The sequence below is a fragment of the Conger conger genome, chromosome 12, assembly GCF_963514075.1.
Source record: "Conger conger chromosome 12, fConCon1.1, whole genome shotgun sequence".
NCBI lineage: Eukaryota > Metazoa > Chordata > Actinopteri > Anguilliformes > Congridae > Conger > Conger conger.
In genome coordinates this window covers 17,783,045-17,799,970 of record NC_083771.1, presented here as the reverse complement: position 1 = coordinate 17,799,970, position 16,926 = coordinate 17,783,045, and the positions used below count along the sequence as shown (strand labels likewise).

Sequence of the window (16,926 nt, the reverse complement as noted above, 5' to 3'; positions counted from 1 at the left end):
AATTAAATGTATCAAAACTACACAATTCAGTTTCCTTGTCTTGTAGTGTTTTTGAAAACTGCCTTGCTGAAAAAAGACTTCTGAAGCTAGGTTTTGAAACAGCTGGTAGTTGGTTGATCAGTTCAGATCAGCTCCCAGTTGGACATGGTTTAGCTGGTTAACCAGTACAGACCAGCTCAAGTTATTTTTTTTATACAGCTGGTAGCTGGTTGACCAGCTTATACCCAACTAGACCAACTTATGTCCAGCTTGACCAGCTGAATTTTCAAACTGGCATAGCTGGATTTTACAGCAGGGTGCCTTTTTTAATATTTGCTCTGGCTAATGTTCGAAAGGAATTCAAAAAGCAATTTCATGGTCCGACACTAGGTCTACAAGTTAACATTAACTGCAGAAGAAGGCATCCCTGCTGAAAAAAAAAACAGCTCAAGCTAGGTCATGAAATAGCTGGTCGCTGGTTGACCAGTTCAGACCAGCTCCGAGCTCTACATGGTTCAGCAGGTTGACCAGTTCAGATAAATTAATACATTTTGTTAGTGTACCTCACTGATTTCAAGACCACTATTTTTTACATTGCAATAATCACAACTACTCAAACCTTGGACTTGCCCTGTAAGACTTGATACTTGAACTTGGACAGACTGTATTCAGTGTTTCCAATGCCATTCCTTTAAAAGTTAGCCTCTAATCTAAAGGTGTAATCTAATCGGACTGCTTTTGGACTATTTCATGTAATACATTAGTATATATGCTTCTGACAAGACTGTGGTCTCTTATTTTGTTCTTTGAATGTGTAGCTAAAACACACACTCCTGCTCATGATCCAGCGTAGGTGTACATGTGTACATCGGTGTAAGTATATTAATTTATCAGTTAATAAATGAACTTCAATGCCCTTTCAGCCTCACCTGTTGCTCGCAGACTGCTCTCTTCAGTTCCTGTTGACCCAGCTGAGACATAAAATGGCCGCTTCTCCTCTCACCTTGTCCATGCATTGTGCTGTGTGCAGGGCCCCGGTCCCTCCTTTTCAAGATTTATCTGGCCTTTAATCCAGCCAAGTATGAGAACCCAGCTGGGGTTTTCTCAGAGACATTGGGACAGAGTGTCCAAAAACAGCAGAATGTGGTAATACCCCTATCTTCACAATGTGCTCCATTGACCTTGGCCCTCCATCCCACTCTGCCTGACCCCATGCCAAAAACCTGGGTGTCATTTTTGATTCTGCCCTCACATTTGACAAACATATCAATTCTGTCATTAAAACCAGCTTTTTTCAACTTCCAGCCAAAGCCAAGCCCTTTCTTTCGTTTTAACAACTTGGAAATAGCTATTCATGTATTATATCATCTCTCCTTGATTACTGTAATTCCCCGCACTTTGGTCTACGCCAGATATCCCTCCTCCGCCTGCAGCTAGTGCAAAATGCTGCTGCAAGGCTTTTAACTGGTACAAAAAACCCCACCAATTCTCACTTCTCTGCACTTGTTTCCGGTTAGTTTTAGGGTTGATTAAAAAATATTTTTCATCTACCACATCTGTAACTGACATGGCTTCAAAATAACGTTTGAAGGAGCAAGGGCACTCCATTAGCTGAATTCACGTTCTCGATTTCCCTGTCTTTACTTATTTTTCTTTCATCTTTTCCTAGCCTCTCCCAATGGGTGGGCTAGAAAAGAAAAGGAGAAAATTAAGGGATTGGAATGAGCCCAAAGACCTCAGCAAGGCGTGTGGCTTCCTCTGCAGTCTTGGGGTGGTTTGTTTGGTTTGACCCATTTGGCAAACAGCTTGTTGAGGTACACATTAAGCTCCCATGGTGCTTCACCCTCCAGAATGTCCAAGGAATGGAATATTCAGCGGTAGGCGTCTGTGGCCATTTCGTATTTGACTAGAATGGCATCATTGACTTTGTCGTAGTTTTCGGTGTCGCCCATGTCCATGCTGAGATAAGTACTTTGAGCTTTCGCTCTCAAGAGCTGGACTAAGCTAATTGCCCAGTCGTCCCGGAACCAGGGACAAACTTTCGCAAACCCTCTCAAATGTGTTTAAAAGTGCTTGATGTCGTGATCGGCAGTCTGTGGTTGCAGCTTCGGTACTAGGAACCCTAGAGGTTCTCTCGTTAGCCTAGCCAGTTCACTCACTGGGCTAGAGCGGTCACACCCCTCCTGGAGCTCCTCATCCGGCCATGTTCTCCGTCCAAGCCGGTCCTGGAGTCCTGGAACTGGTGGCACATCTGCCCTCCTGGTGGGCAGTCTCTCTGTCCAGTCATTCATCTCTGCCAGCTTGGGCTTGCAGAAGAACCTAGTGATGTCACGAACGATACAGGGTCTCCGAGGAGTGTTTTTTCCCGAAGCGCCGCTTAGAGGCTTGTACCATCATTAGTAAATCCACCGACCAATGAAACATGAGGACTCGTTTTCTGTGGAACCACGGGATCGGTCTGGTTTTGATTTTCTCGTCATAGATATAGGGAAGCAAACCCAAACTTCAACTCAAGGGTTGGCGTGTTGGTGAGTGTCCCCAGTTACACAAGCACATTTACTGCCCAGTTGAACCTACACAAATTGTCCCTCTTTATTTCAATTGTCCTAGGTTCACAATTTTCTAGTAAACAGTCACTTAACATAATTCTATTATTGACCCATTTTTTTAAATTTGTTGAATCAGACATTAAATGTGATATATAATATAAATTAGTAGGGAATAATTACCTCAGCAAACATAGCTGAGAGATAACTGTAGGTTTGGAGCACATCATAAAGCGATATCATGAGAATCTTACTGGTTACGCCAGTCGTACAATTTTCTACTAGGCTACTTGAACGTGACCCAGGCATCTCTAAGTTCCTGATTATGAAACTGGGTTCTTTTGGTAAAGCTCTGATTAGTCGGCAGCATTTGAGCTAGCCTTCCACATTTCTGCAGTGGTGGTCTGCAGACTCTCAGAGAAAGCATGCTTCGACACCCAGGAATTTAAAACCTTTTATTTCTGTTCATGAATACACAGAACAATAGAATGTATCTGTAGAATAAATAAGAATAAATATACATGTATTCTTTCAACTTTTAAGGATATTGCATTGAAACAACGTTGAGCCACTAAAACATTAAGCGATTCAGAATTCAGCAAGTACCCCACACAGAAGCAAGAGGGTTGGGGGATGACATAAACAAACTTCCTGGGGGGGGGGGGTGAATTAATTTTAAATCCACAAGTGTCCATCTATTCCAAGCTATTATGTATGTAAGTAATTAACACATTACCTTTCAAATGTAACATTTTCACCTTGTTCCCAGTATAAACCAGTTTAAAGCTTGAAAAGTGATGGCTGGTGAGATTCAAATCAAGCTACAATCATGCATCCACTGCGAATGGGGGATCCTTTGGGCTTTTTTCATGGGTTCAGGAAGGTCATTGGTCAAAACGCAGACTCTTTCTGTATGTCACTTGACACAGCATTGGCTTCATAGCATTATGGTTCCTGCATGTAATGCAAAATGTTGTGCTTTATATCCAGTAAACTAATAGCTGCCTCTAATCTAACCAGCTTCACAAACATATGAGAAAACCATAAGCTCAGTCTGCAACCCAGCGAAAACATGCTTCCTTAAGAAAAACATCATGAATGAAGCCTCCACTAGAATGAATGACATTATTTGACCAGTCTCCAGTGGCAACTGGCAATATTTAAAAGCTATTTAAAAGGTTGCAGGACCGGAGCAGACACTGTGTGTGTGTGTGTGTGTGTGTGGACTGCGGGCCAGGCCCAGTTTTGGGGGTGAATAGGCCTGTCTGGTGTGTGTGTTGCGGTCAGATGGCCAGGTTGCTGATGACGGCTCGGGTGAACTCATCGCTGGTCGCATAGCCCCCCAGGTCTGCCGTACGCACCTGCCATGGACAGAGGGGTGGGGGGGGGAGCGTGTTACACACAGGAGTGGCACACCTGCTGCGTACACACACACACAGACACACAGACACACAGACACACAGACACACAGACACACAGACACACAGACACACAGACACACAGACACACAGACACACAGACACACAGACACACAGACACACACTCCCAACTTCCTCCCGACTTTCTTCACCCCAACAAACCAGAAACAGTCCTGTTAGGCACATCTCTTTAATTTAACATGAGTTTTGAAAGTACAAAATGAATCAGGCTCACAACAGCCTAGTGGGAAAACATGAGACTTCTGCCAGGATCAAGCTTTGACTAGCTCTCACAGACATGCTCAACCTTCTCACTTACATGAACACTACCCATGCAAGGAGGCTCTGCATTTTTGTATTTAAAAACATACACAATCCTGTTGGTTCAACTGATTTTTTTCTACAATCAAAACACATATTTAAAGCAACATGGATACAGCATTTTAAAACATTCCAAACATCCCAAACATTCGTTCTGGAAGTTTCTGGACCATTTGGGATTGTTTGTGTGCATAAGCATGAACTCCAAAGGACTGATGCGTACACGGGACTTAAATAATAAACAAACAACATCCTTGCTGTGGATACCGCATTGCAAAACCATAATTACATTCACTCTGAGGATATACATGCTAGCATGAGCTGGACTGTTCAATGTTTTTGTTTTTTTCTTTTGATAGTCTTCTCATTTCATGATTCCATTTCATGAAAATGTATTTTTAAGCCGTTAATAATCAAAGCTAGTAAGTAAGCATTACAAAAAGAAAAATGCAATTCAAAATAAAATAGTGAGAAAAAAAAAAAACAGACAAAAGATCAGTCAGACCGGATACATCACATATAAACAGATGTGTTATTCATTCATGTAATAACTACTACAATGTAAAATAAACTGCCCCGGCAGTGAAGCCAAGCCTGCACTTTAAGGGGTCAGGCTGTTTCACCTGATATGCCCTTACGCCAAAACTGTGATACGTGCCTTAGAGATAAACCTTGCACTGCTTTCACTGCCAGGACGTGTGTGCGTCTAGAGTAGCAGCCCTGTGTGCTAGCCACTGATGCATGGTCAGACTGGACACACTCTGGCCCGCCTAACTGGTGAAAATCCCACAAAAATACAGTTATGAACAGAAATTGTTCATTTTGCAGATTCTCATTCTCCTGAACTGCTCATTAGTATAACAACCATTTTCACTACAGTGGAAACAAACTTTAGCAGTAGAAAAGTAACAGTAGTGTAGTGAGGGGTGTGGGTTGGAAGGCACTGGGTATGACCCCGCCCTACAGGTAAACAGCGTTTCATTTTTCCACCAGTGTTGCCATTTTCTGTGCGCTGAAACAGGTCCGGTAGGGACACCCTGGCGTGCCAAGTGTGCACACTCCTGTAAGGCCTGACATGGTCCAAAGGGTTAACAGAATTTGCATAAGAGCAGCAGACCCTAAACCAGTGTCCTACAAATCTAGCAGTGCGTTTGTTTTCGCAGAAAATCCTGGCATGTGAGAATGTAACTGTTAGAAAGGAAGAAATCCTCAGTATATCTTCAGAGTTTCATACAGACGGTCTGTCACCACACACACACACACACACACACACACACACTCATCGTGAAATATAAGCCCCGTTTGTGTGTATGTGTGTGTGTGTGTGTGTGTGTGTGTGTGTGTGTGTGCAGCTGCCCAGCTCCCACCTCACTTCAGAAGTGGAAGCTGACGATGGTGACTGTGCGGGACTGAGAACCGTGAATGACCGCACAGAGGGTCAGAGGTCACCGTGGTTTTAATTAAGACTCAGAAAACCCAGGCGCTGCCGCACAAAACCCAATGCCTGCGGTTGGTAAGATAACCCAACACTTGCAGTTGGTTAGATAAGCATGTTTCCAGTTAGGTAGATAACCCAACACTTGCGATTGGTTAGAAAACACAAGTTTGCGGTCGGTTTGATAACCGAACGCTTGCGATTGGTTAGATAACCTGACGCTTGCGGACGGTCAGATAACCCAACGCCTGCGGTAGGTTGGAAAGCCACCTAAGAAACGTTAAGTGTTGCCCCAGAGACGGACAGACGGACAGAGAGGGGAAGCAGGTTCAGTCTCGAGGAGAGAAACAGAGAGCACATGCTGCCATGTTGAGTAGAGGTCATGTGACTGGGTTAAAGCAGTCAGGCGACAAACAATACTGACACAGAAAGAGGGAGGCAGGGTTGGGTGACAGTTCTATTTCCAGGAATTAAATTCAGAGAATTCATTCAAATTCTATTCCTGAAGAAACCTCATATTTTAATTTAAGTTTCCTGAACTGAGGTAGATGAAGGGAGAGACACAGAGAGGAGGCAGAAATACTTGCATGCGTGGGCATGTGTGTATGTGTGTGCGCGCACACGTATGGGTGCGTATGTATGTGTGCATGTGTGTGCACGTGTGTGTGTGTGTGTGTGTGCGCGTCATGGGGAAGACCAGGAGCGGTCTCCACACAGGGCTGTGGGCAGTGACTGAGGGTTGCCAGTACGAGGCGGACAAAAGGGGGATTGAGTGTGGGGGATTAAGGTCCTGGTAGGAGGCGAGGGGTTGCCAGGGTGGGGCAGATTCCTCAGTATACGGGCCGCAGGCTGTCAATGACTGCACGCACAAAATCCCCCGTGGTGCAGTACCCCCCCAGGTCTCTTGTCCGCACCTGGGACACACATACATGGGAGGGTGAGGGGAGGACACACACACACACACACACACACACACACACACATACGGGAGAGGGATACACACACACACAGGGTGGGGAGGGGACAGGAGGGAGGACCACTTCAGACGTGACTCATAGAGGCGGGTAATTTTAAGAAGACCAACTGCATCCGTCTTCCACAACCAGACATTCACATGTTCTGAACAGAGTGCGAGAAACTCGATTAGAGCCAACCCTTGAAAGTACATACAGGTGCATACACACACATACATACACCTGAACATCCATGCTCAGAACTACCACAGCTCTGAGCTTGCATGCATACACACACACACACACACATAGCACACGCATAGCACACGCATAGCACACGCGCGCGCACACACACACACACGCAGAATCAGTGGTCATCAGCGACAGACAGACGGCCTTACCTTGCCCTGTTTGATTACCCTCTTCACAGCGTCATTCACCATGTGGGAATGGTACTCCAGACTGCAACAGAGAATCACTGCATCACAGCCTATACAAACACAGCTCAATACAAACACAACCCAATACAAACACAACCCAATACACAAACAGCCCAATACAAATACAACCCAATACATAAACAGCCCAATACAAACACAACCCAATACACAAACAGCCCATACAAACACAACCCAATACACAAACGCAACCCAATACAAACACAGCCCAATACACAAACAGCCCAGTACCCACAACCAATTGACCAATCAATGTATTCATGCATTATATGGTGTACGTGTGTGAGTGGGTGTGAGTTGTTGCTAGGATACGTACTTGAGCAGCATTTTGTGTGTGTATAAGGTGAGTGTATGTGCTGTTTGAGAGGGTGTGTGATTGGGCGTACTGCTGCTAGGATACATACTTGAGGTGTTTCAGCATGTTGGCAGCACTCAGCAGCATGGCGGTGGGGTTGGCAATGTTCCGGCCAACAGCCTGAGCGAATGGGTGCCTCGCTCCCTACAACACACAGAGCGTTTACACTAAACTCTGTACCTAACCCAAACTTCATATACCTAACCCAACACATGCCCAACCCCAACCCTACATATACCCAACCCTAACCCTACATATACCCAACCCCAACCCTACATATACCCAACCCTAACCCTACATATACCCAACCCTAAACCAACCTAACCCAACACATACCCAACCCCAACCCTACACATACCCAACCCTAACCCAACACATACCCAACCCTAACCCTACATATACCCAACCCTAACCCAACACATACCCAACCCCAACCCTACATATACCCAACCCTAACCCAACACATACCCATCCCTAACCCAACACAAGCCTATGAGGAGGGAGGGAGAAGCTCACCGTCTCGAAGACGGCGTATTCGGCGCTGTAGCTCTCCCCGGGCACCACGCCGGCCCCGCCCACCAGCCCGGCTGCCAGATTGTCGATGATGTTGCCGTACAGGTTGGGCATCACCAGCACGTCAAACTGGTACGGGTTCTGCACCAACTAAGGGGCAGAGCTGTGCGTCAGCTGCAACCTTCTCCTCTCCGGACTCAGATCACATTCACACCGCTATGGACTTCAGCACATTTCAGTTACGAATGTACGTATAAAAGTACGACTGTCAGGGACTTTTCAGTATTGCTCCGCCCAGGGACAAAGGTACAACTTTAATGCTTTGAGGCACATAACCGCTAGCTCGCCTAGCATCAGGGTAGCTGTGGGGCATATGCGGCTGATGCCCTCAGCATGGTGGGGTGGGGGGGGGGTACCTGCATGCAGCAGTTGTCGATGATAATGTTCTCGTACTTGATCTTGGGGTAGAGTTCCGCTACCTCTTTACAGCACTGCAGGAACAGACCATCTCCCAGCTTCCTGTAGCGAGAAGGGGGACAGAAACTGAGGTGATGGGGGGATAAGAGCTCATACAGAGGGGTCTTTAATATGAAACCGGGCCATATCAAACAGACAAATTGCTCATTGGGTTAAATATTGAAATGACTGTTGAATGCTTTGACCGTCACTCTGGTGGACGACAGGCAGTCACACAGCCAGAGCTCCGCAGGACTCACATGATGTTGGCCTTGTGCACGGCGGTGACCTTGCTGCGCCCCTTCTTGGTGGCGTAGTCGAAGGCGAACTTGGCGATGCGGCGGGACTTCTCGCGTGTGATGATCTTCAGGCACTCGATGACGCCCGTCACACTCTTCAGAGATGAAAAGAGTGAAACAAGCGAGAGAGATAACAGTAAGGAAATCTTTAACTTTATTTTTTAATTCTATTAGTGCGCTTGGTAATAAATCTTATCTTTTTTTTTTTTTTTTTTACACTTTTAACTATAGCTGGATGTTGGGGCCCTGTATTTTGGCCCTGCATAACCCTATATTTTGGTCCCACTAGGCCACAGGTGTCAAACTCCAGTCCTGGAGGGCCACAGTGTCTGCTGGTTTTCGGGTTGTTCTCAGAACCTGTGTTTCATTTAAGTCATTGATTGGGCACTGTGTTCCGGGCATACTGTCTCTGTGTTTTGGTCCTGCAGGGCCCTGTGTTCCAGGCATACTGTCTCTGTGTTTTGGTCTCACTGGGCCCTGTGTTCCAGGCATACTGTCTCTGTGTTTTGGTCTCACTGGGCCCCGTGTTCCAGGCATACTGTCTCTGTGTTTTGGTCTCACTGGGCCCTGTGTTCCAGGCATACTGTCTCTGTGTTTTGGTCTCACTGGGCCCTGTGTTCCAGGCATACTGTCTCTGTGTTTTGGTCTCACTGGGCCCTGTGTTCCAGGCATACTGTCTCTGTGTTTTGGTCTCACTGGGCCCTGTGTTCCAGGCATACTGTCTCTGTGTTTTGGTCTCACTGGGCCCTGTGTTCCAGGCATACTGTCTCTGTGTTTTGGTCTCACTGGGCCCTGTGTTCCAGGCATACTGTCTCTGTGTTTTGGTCTCACTGGGCCCTGTGTTCCAGGCATACTGTCTCTGTGTTTTGGTCTCACTGGGCCCTGTGTTCCAGGCATACTCTCTCTGTGTTTTGGTCTCACTGGGCCCTGTGTTCCAGGCATACTGTCTCTGTGTTTTGGTCCTGCTGGGCCCTGTGTTCCAGGCATACTGTCTCTGTGTTTTGGTCCTGCTGGGCCCTGTGTTCGGGGCATACTGTCTCTGTGTTTTGGTCCTGCTGGGCCCAGACGGGTGTACCTCATGCTCCAGGGAGCTGTACTCCCCCTCGGTCTGCTCGCGGATGATGACCAGGTCCAGGTTGTTGTGGCGGGTGCTGTAACCGGGCAGGCTGTTCACATGGACCACGTTCGCAAACAGGTCCAGCTTCCTCCTGGGAACACAACCACCCATACAAACTTCAGACACAAAAAGTGAGCAGCCTAAACATGCGGAGTGTGCACTCGCACACAGGGACATGGATACGAGCATGTGCTCACACACTCACACACTCACACACTCACACACTCACACACTCACACACTCACACACTCACACACTCACACAAACGAAAGCAGACATGGGCACACACTCACACTCTCACACGAAAGCAGACATGGGCACACACACAGACACAGACACACGCACACACACACACACACACGTGCGCACACACACACACACACAAGTGCACGCACGGAATAAATGTAGGGTAAGGTTGGGTACACAAGCCTGGCTAAAACATTTATTGTTATAGGATTTCCAGATATGTATTTCAGATGAATCCAGGACTTAAAAATAATATTTTTATGGTGAAATTACGGTAAAACGGCACCAAGCATGTAAGCAAATAAAGTCTTTCACCGGATGTGGGAATCCTGTTGTTACTTCTATGAGCAGTAGGTGGCACTCTATACACACACTATATACTTGCAAGCAGTCCAAGTTTTTAGAAGTCTATTTATGCACACTAGCTCAAGATTGGACAAATCCCATGCAAATCATTTAATTCAATCAGGCAATTCATTCAATTTGGCAGGCCAGAGCTCAGGTGAGATGAAAGGCACATGCTTAACGCTTCAAAGAGCAGGTTTTTTTATTTTTATTTTTTTGCACTAAATTTTAAGAGAGTGCTCTAAAAAACTCCAGTGCCTTTAAATACCAACATCAGCATAAGAATGTTCAGCCAAGGACAACCCAGTCACATGTCTGTGACCTCACAGCTTATAGAGTTAAAAGCTGAAGCAATGTCTGGCCCCGTGATACACAAGATCTGGGTCCCTGTGTGACAGAGACAGGACTCACCTCAGTCTCATCTCGTAGGAGGCCAACTCTCCCTTGTACTCCATCGGGGTGTGGATCTTGCCTGCACAGGGAGGGGGGAATAAAATTTATAATAGCACAATAGATCAAAATAAAAAAAAGCTGAGACAAGTCAGCCTAGCCACGGAAACAGGACTACCCTTCTTGGGTGAGGCACAAACTCATAAAATAATACCGCACCTTTCATGGCCACCCTGTTGGTCTTCATGGAGGTGAGCACCTCCTCCAGCTTCTCCTCACTGGCCATGTTCTGCACCTCACTCAGGTGGAACTCCTCAAACTCCACTGGCACATCACCTGCCTGAAGGGGGAATAACAGCCTTAAGTGTGGTACCATAGGACATGCACTCAGCTCAGCACCACATTTTCATCATAATCTCCCAAGCTCCCTCTCACATTCTTAACGACTGGAGGTTCCAGTTAGAGAGAGGAGAACCCAGATGCAGTACTACAGAGCAGAACATCCATTGCCCCCTAACAAACCAGGCCACGCCCCTTTCCTGAGCTAGTTAAGCATCTCGTGGCTCTATAGAATCTGTGGCAGAACAAGCAATGAGCTGGAATCCCTCAGAACAGCGAGGAAAGACATTTTTTAAGTACAGCAGGAAAAGCCGAACATACAAAAGCAAACATGGACGTGGAGACAGAAGGAAAACTACACTAGCTCAAAAAAAAATAAAAAATTAAAATAAAGTGTCACCTTGAAGACATCCTTCACAGCCGTCATGAGCTCAGGCCCCACCCCATCTCCTGGTACCATGGTGACCTTGAAAGTGCTGTCGGCACGGGCTGGGGGGGCCTCTGGGGCCCGCAAACAGGCCCCCACACTGAGGGGTCGGGAGCGCAGATGATGGAGCCAGGGGCCGTTAAGACCCTGAAAGGAATGGAGAGAAAGGACAGTATGTAAGTGCATGCTAAATACAGGAATGTGCCTGGATCCAGATTTGCATTACATAATATAATGGCACTGTACAAATAGATACAATCCACAATTCAGGCATTACTGGCTCAATACCTTATTCTGCCAAAGCTCATATGGCGAGGGTTCTGGCTGTCAGACACAACCCAGTTGGGGTCTACACCTTGGGTATGGTTTGGTAAAATATTCTTGAATGTGCACTATAAATACCATCCACTATTAGTATTATTATTATTATTATTATTATTATTATTTATTTATTTATTTTTCAAATATTGAGCTAGTATAATCATTTATACCCATCCTCAAAACAGAGTTCAGTCATTTGGGAAATGTGAGAGAATATTTCTGTGACATAGAAAAACAAAACTATATAGGCTGTCAAGCATTTCTACAGGTCAGAGGTGAAATGCACTGCGACAGGGTTCGCGGAAGCTTAGGGCGTCAGTGTCTCAACAATTCATCTTCTTAAGACGCACTGGTCACATTTCTCACATGTCTCACGTATGGAACACAAGACACCTCTTAAATGATCATTGCTCACAACTTGTCAGTCATCACTGTCAAACGCCCAACCTTGACTGACAATCGTAGCTACGTTGATAATTATACGAATTAGGAAATAATCAATGTCATACAATCAGTTTGCGTTATCAGAAAACATTTGTGGTATTTAGCTTGCGTAAATCACAAGTGCATTAACGTTAGGTTATCTGTTATCCATGGAATTAAGCAAGTTAAATGACTTCGATGTCGGGAAGGCTAGCTAGCAAGCTAAGACTGACGATAGCGAACTGGCTGACTAGCAACACATCTATCAAAGTGTATCGCGCTGTAAGAGACGCTGTTAACATCACTAGGTTACTACTCCCATGACATTAGCCACCGATGATACCTCCACCACTTCAGCCGAGTCCGTCGCGACTCACCTTTGCTACTGTAACAAGGCTCCTTCTGAGTGCCGCCGCCATGCTTCTGTTTCTATGTCAATTAGCTACCCGTATCCTTAGCCTAGTTATTGCTAACGGTGAATTTAATTTTGACCCTGACACCGGAAACACTTCTCTTCTACTGTTCCGGGGGAAAAAGGTGTCATAAGCACAGCCCAACCGCAGTCTATGGAAGAAAAAGGGTAACATGTAGTTAGATCGCTAGGCGTGCGACGATGGAGCAAAACATTGTACGTCCTTGCCACAGCATTTCGTTCAGGAATAAAACTGATGAGGTGAATTGCGGAGAACTTGCTGCTATACTAGTTAAGTAGTAGTTCACTAGCTGGCTGGCAACAGTATCTAACCCCACCAAAAAATAATAATGATGTAACAATTTTTTTTCAATAACATCTATTTGGGGAAATAAGTAAATGCTATAAGCCTGTTACTGTCAGACTAACACAGCTAGTTTTAAGTACAAGAAAGTAGAGGATCCTCCCTATTTAAAAGCCTCATTCCATTGAACCTAGCTACTTACATATTCATGGTTGTATTCATTGAGATATTAAGCCAAGTAATCATTAGATGTATTTTTCTTTAGGCTATTTTCTTTTAAAATGTCTAATCAAATTGTTGTTGCAATGCTCTTGCATCAATTAGGCCTACCATCTTCCATTAAAAAAGACAACAACAAAAAATCACCTTTTTATCTTTTAATTTGTCAATTTTGTAGATCGGGCAGGAAATTAAGTGTTGTGGGTGTGGGGTAGCTGCACCGCCAGTGCACTGAGCCGATCGCTGGACTACTCCCCACCGAATCAAAGCAGGAATTGAACGTGACTTCACCTTTGGTTCAGTGGGTAGCACAGCTACCTCTGAACCAGATAACCCCGCACCCAATTCCTCCCTGCTCCTTGCTAATTCATTCTTTGTTTTAACAAAAGTCAAAAAGTCATATAAGTGTGTCACATAACTGCAAAATTGACAGGGATGATCCAAGATGAGACTATTAATACGCGTAACTTCTTGTCTGCCCAAGATAAGAACTCCCACTCTCACCCCAGCTGTCCCACATTTTCTCGGACACCTGACTAAGCCTACAGAAGATAAGCCTTCTCCAAAAGTTGCCACAACAACCCTTTAAACTCCTGGAGAACAGACTGTAATTCTTGCGCAATTCTATGTTGTTGGCAGAGGATACCCAGACACTGGATCACGGCGAGCAGATTACCTGCGCTATAGCCTACTGCGCATTAGCCAGCCTATTAAAAGCCGATGGGAGGTTACGTGATTGGGAAAACAATCACAGTATCATGCGACTTGTTTCAACCCTATAGCTATACGTATATCTTGATGTTTGAACCACTGAACTTAACTCTACCTCTATTGTTCCAACCTGTCACTCAGGTGCCACACGCCTTGTCATATTGTTGCTCTGTCTTTAACTACCGCCCACTGCAACACACAAATAAGTAAATACATAAGAAAATGAATAAATAAATAAATAAATAAATACAATATGGTCAACAAATGTCATATGCAGCCTGTGTGTGTGAATGTGTAGGTGTGTGTGTGTATGTGTAGGCGTATGTGTGCGTGTATGTGTGAGTTATCTTTTTATGCCGACAAATCTTTTTATTTTTACAAATGAAGAACTATATTTAGTACTCACTGTCATTTGAAACAAATTGATGAACGCAAACAAGCCTATTTTAAGCTATTGTGGTTAACTGACAGCGATGTTTACCTCCAGCATCTGCACGTGGGAGAGTGGGGAGGGGCTTGGATTCGGCTCCCGCTGACTGACGCGCTTACGTACTGCATAAGCAGCCGAGACACTGAATGGGACGAGAGATCGAAAGCGACAGAAAGTTTTCCATTGCAGAACTGTGAGCCCGTGTTTGTGAGTATCGGCTTCCCTCTGCGCTTTATTGATTGGAGCGGCAATGTCACTTTCCGGCTCCCAGTCACCAGAAGATGTCCTGCACGGTAAGTAGGCTACCTTCCATATCTATTTTTTTTTTCGTTTTTTTATGATGTTGGCGCTGTCGGAAGGCAATAGTAGCCTAGGAGATAAAATCAGTTTTCAGGGGGGGAAAAACATTTGATGAAACATATATAGGCAACTATATAAAACGCAATTTATTAAAGTAAGCTGGAAGTTTTCTTGCGTTTATTTATGGATATAAATAGTTTAACGATTTAGCTTATGTGTTTGAAAATGTAGTGAATTCAAGCAATTTAAACAGCAAACTGACATTGAGTACACATAAGTATTGATTAGGCCTATATAAGTAGTAAGTCAATTACATTGCTATTCAGGTCTGCATGGCGAAGAAGGCTATAGTTGTGACGAGCCCCAGTGCGGTCGTGCTAAACTGCATGCGAGTAGGCTACTTCGGAAATGCGCCACTACTCAACTGATTTTATCTTCACTGATCTCAATGTATTTGTACTCTCTTAAAACTCTTCAATTTCGACCCCAGGCTGAAAGTATACGGAGACTAACAAGGAACTATAGGTGATGGTTATTTATGTATCTATTTATGTATTTATTCATTTATTTATTTAATAAACGATATTGTATTGATTTATTTGGCATTTACACATCATTTAACTAATTAATTAATACATAAAATGTACACATCACACATTAATCATAGATCAAAATAAAGAATGCATTTATTATTATTTGAATATAAAAATATCTATGTGACATAAAGTTCCATAAATATGTGTGTTATATTTTAAGAGCTGCATATTTTTAGTGGGGATATCGACAGTGGAAAATGTCGGCAGTGTTTGTTGGCTTCCTTGTCGTTGTTGTTTTCATTGTTATGGTCACCTTAATTGGGCAGTGGTACTTGATGACTCACCTGTTTCTATCTGAGAAAGCCTCTTAGTCATAAGAGATTAGCGGATGATTATAGCGCAGGCAGTGAATGGGGTTTTTCGGTCGATGGTATCCTGGGTGGTTGGCGTAGGGGCAGCTAATCAAATAAATAATAAACTCATTTTTAAAAGTAACTCTTGAAAAATAAATGTAAGCACGGTGGAGTATATAGACTTAAACATTACTTGTGCAATCTACAGCTACTTCGTGGCTAAGTTAAAGTATGCACTTGCCAAATACGCGCACACACGCCACCGGAGCTTTTCTAAGTAGCACACATCAGATATATCACTTAACAAGGCCTTTTCTAAACCAGGAAAATTAGATTTAATTTTAAACCTGTTTTCTGTCTGAAGGAGTTAAAAAGGCTGTCACTTATTGAAAGTGACTTCCGTTACTGAGAGTTGCCTACAGCTACAACCAAGCTCAGAAGACTCTCATAAGTGTGAGTCGTTTTCTGCCCACGTTAATGAACATATTAGGTCTACTGGCAAAGTTATATCATTGAGAAGTATCTTCCTGGGTCCTTTAATACTATGCTTTTGTGGCCATGGCACTATTAACCACAGTTTTCTGTATAATGCCAGACTTCCACAATCTTTTTATCTGCGTATTGCAGAAATATTCTAGCGCACTGATTTACACTTTTCAGTCATAGTCAATAGTGCAATACATGTAAAAACATCAAACAATGTGAAAGGTATTACTTGAACCGCACACTCAATAAAGAAGAAGACCTTCTGACATTTTCATTGTTCAGTTGCCAGTTAGGATGCAAACGATGTGTTTCACTGTCTCTTCATCAGGTTCACTCCTTGTAGAGGTTTGCTCCTTGCTATTGCTGGCCTTCATGTTGCTTGATTTCTATTGTGCTGGACTAGCCCCTCCTGATAATATGATAATGATAATATGCTGCATAGATGGCTATGTTTCCTTTTTTCATTTGTAAAACCATTTTTAGAAATGTAGAAAACACAGCCTGACACAGTGCCTAATGAAAATAAGTGACTGTCAGGTGAATGAAGCCGTCAGAAGACCTGAGACTGGAACTGCAGAAGTTTGGTGCTCCAACTGTGGCCAAGGCCACTCTGAGCAGTACTCTATGATGACATCATCATTTCTCTCAGTGAAAAACCTAGGCCAGAGACACATTTCCACCCCTCCCCCTCTCAACTAGCATATTCTCTCTCTCTCTCTCTCTCTCTCTCTCTCTCTCTCTCTCTCTCTCTCTCTCTCTCTCTCTCTCTCTCTTCCCTCCCTCTCTCCCTCTCTGGTTACTGGTGTTTTTCCATTTGGGAGTTTTTTTATGCCT

At 44.5% G+C, this 16,926-nt stretch overlaps 2 protein-coding genes across 5 annotated transcripts in view; one reads left to right on the top strand and one right to left on the bottom strand.

Moving 5' to 3' along the window:
- Positions 1 to 12,848, bottom strand: part of idh3b (isocitrate dehydrogenase (NAD(+)) 3 non-catalytic subunit beta) — a 71,005-nt gene extending 58,157 nt beyond the window's left edge. The window contains exons 1-11 of one of the 4 annotated variants that reach the window (XR_009710132.1): positions 12,719 to 12,848; positions 11,571 to 11,744; positions 11,051 to 11,171; positions 10,853 to 10,913; positions 9,809 to 9,941; positions 8,695 to 8,828; positions 8,395 to 8,497; positions 7,982 to 8,128; positions 7,515 to 7,609; positions 7,054 to 7,114; positions 3,750 to 3,886 (exon numbers count right to left, since the gene is read on the bottom strand). Coding sequence is in view for 2 of the 4 variants with exons in the window: in XM_061262604.1 (XP_061118588.1) it covers positions 6,530 to 6,613; positions 7,054 to 7,114; positions 7,515 to 7,609; positions 7,982 to 8,128; positions 8,395 to 8,497; positions 8,695 to 8,828; positions 9,809 to 9,941; positions 10,853 to 10,913; positions 11,051 to 11,171; positions 11,571 to 11,744; positions 12,719 to 12,760 (1,155 nt within the window). In the remaining 2 variants the exon portion in view is untranslated. Of the gene's footprint in view, positions 1 to 2,966; positions 3,887 to 4,119; positions 6,614 to 7,053; positions 7,115 to 7,514; positions 7,610 to 7,981; positions 8,129 to 8,394; positions 8,498 to 8,694; positions 8,829 to 9,808; positions 9,942 to 10,852; positions 10,914 to 11,050; positions 11,172 to 11,570; positions 11,745 to 12,718 lie in introns of those variants that run through there. The other 3 variants (XR_009710131.1, XM_061262605.1, XM_061262604.1) reach the window with 3 other exon arrangements.
- A 30-nt stretch (positions 12,849 to 12,878) lies between these two features.
- The window catches only part of zgc:73226 (uncharacterized protein LOC402792 homolog), a 9,974-nt gene continuing 5,926 nt past the window's right edge, over positions 12,879 to 16,926 (top strand). The window contains exons 1-2 of the mRNA XM_061262606.1: positions 12,879 to 13,014; positions 14,475 to 14,710. Coding sequence (XP_061118590.1) covers positions 14,668 to 14,710 — 43 coding nt within the window. The 5' untranslated portion in view covers positions 12,879 to 13,014; positions 14,475 to 14,667. The remainder of the gene's footprint in view (positions 13,015 to 14,474; positions 14,711 to 16,926) is intronic.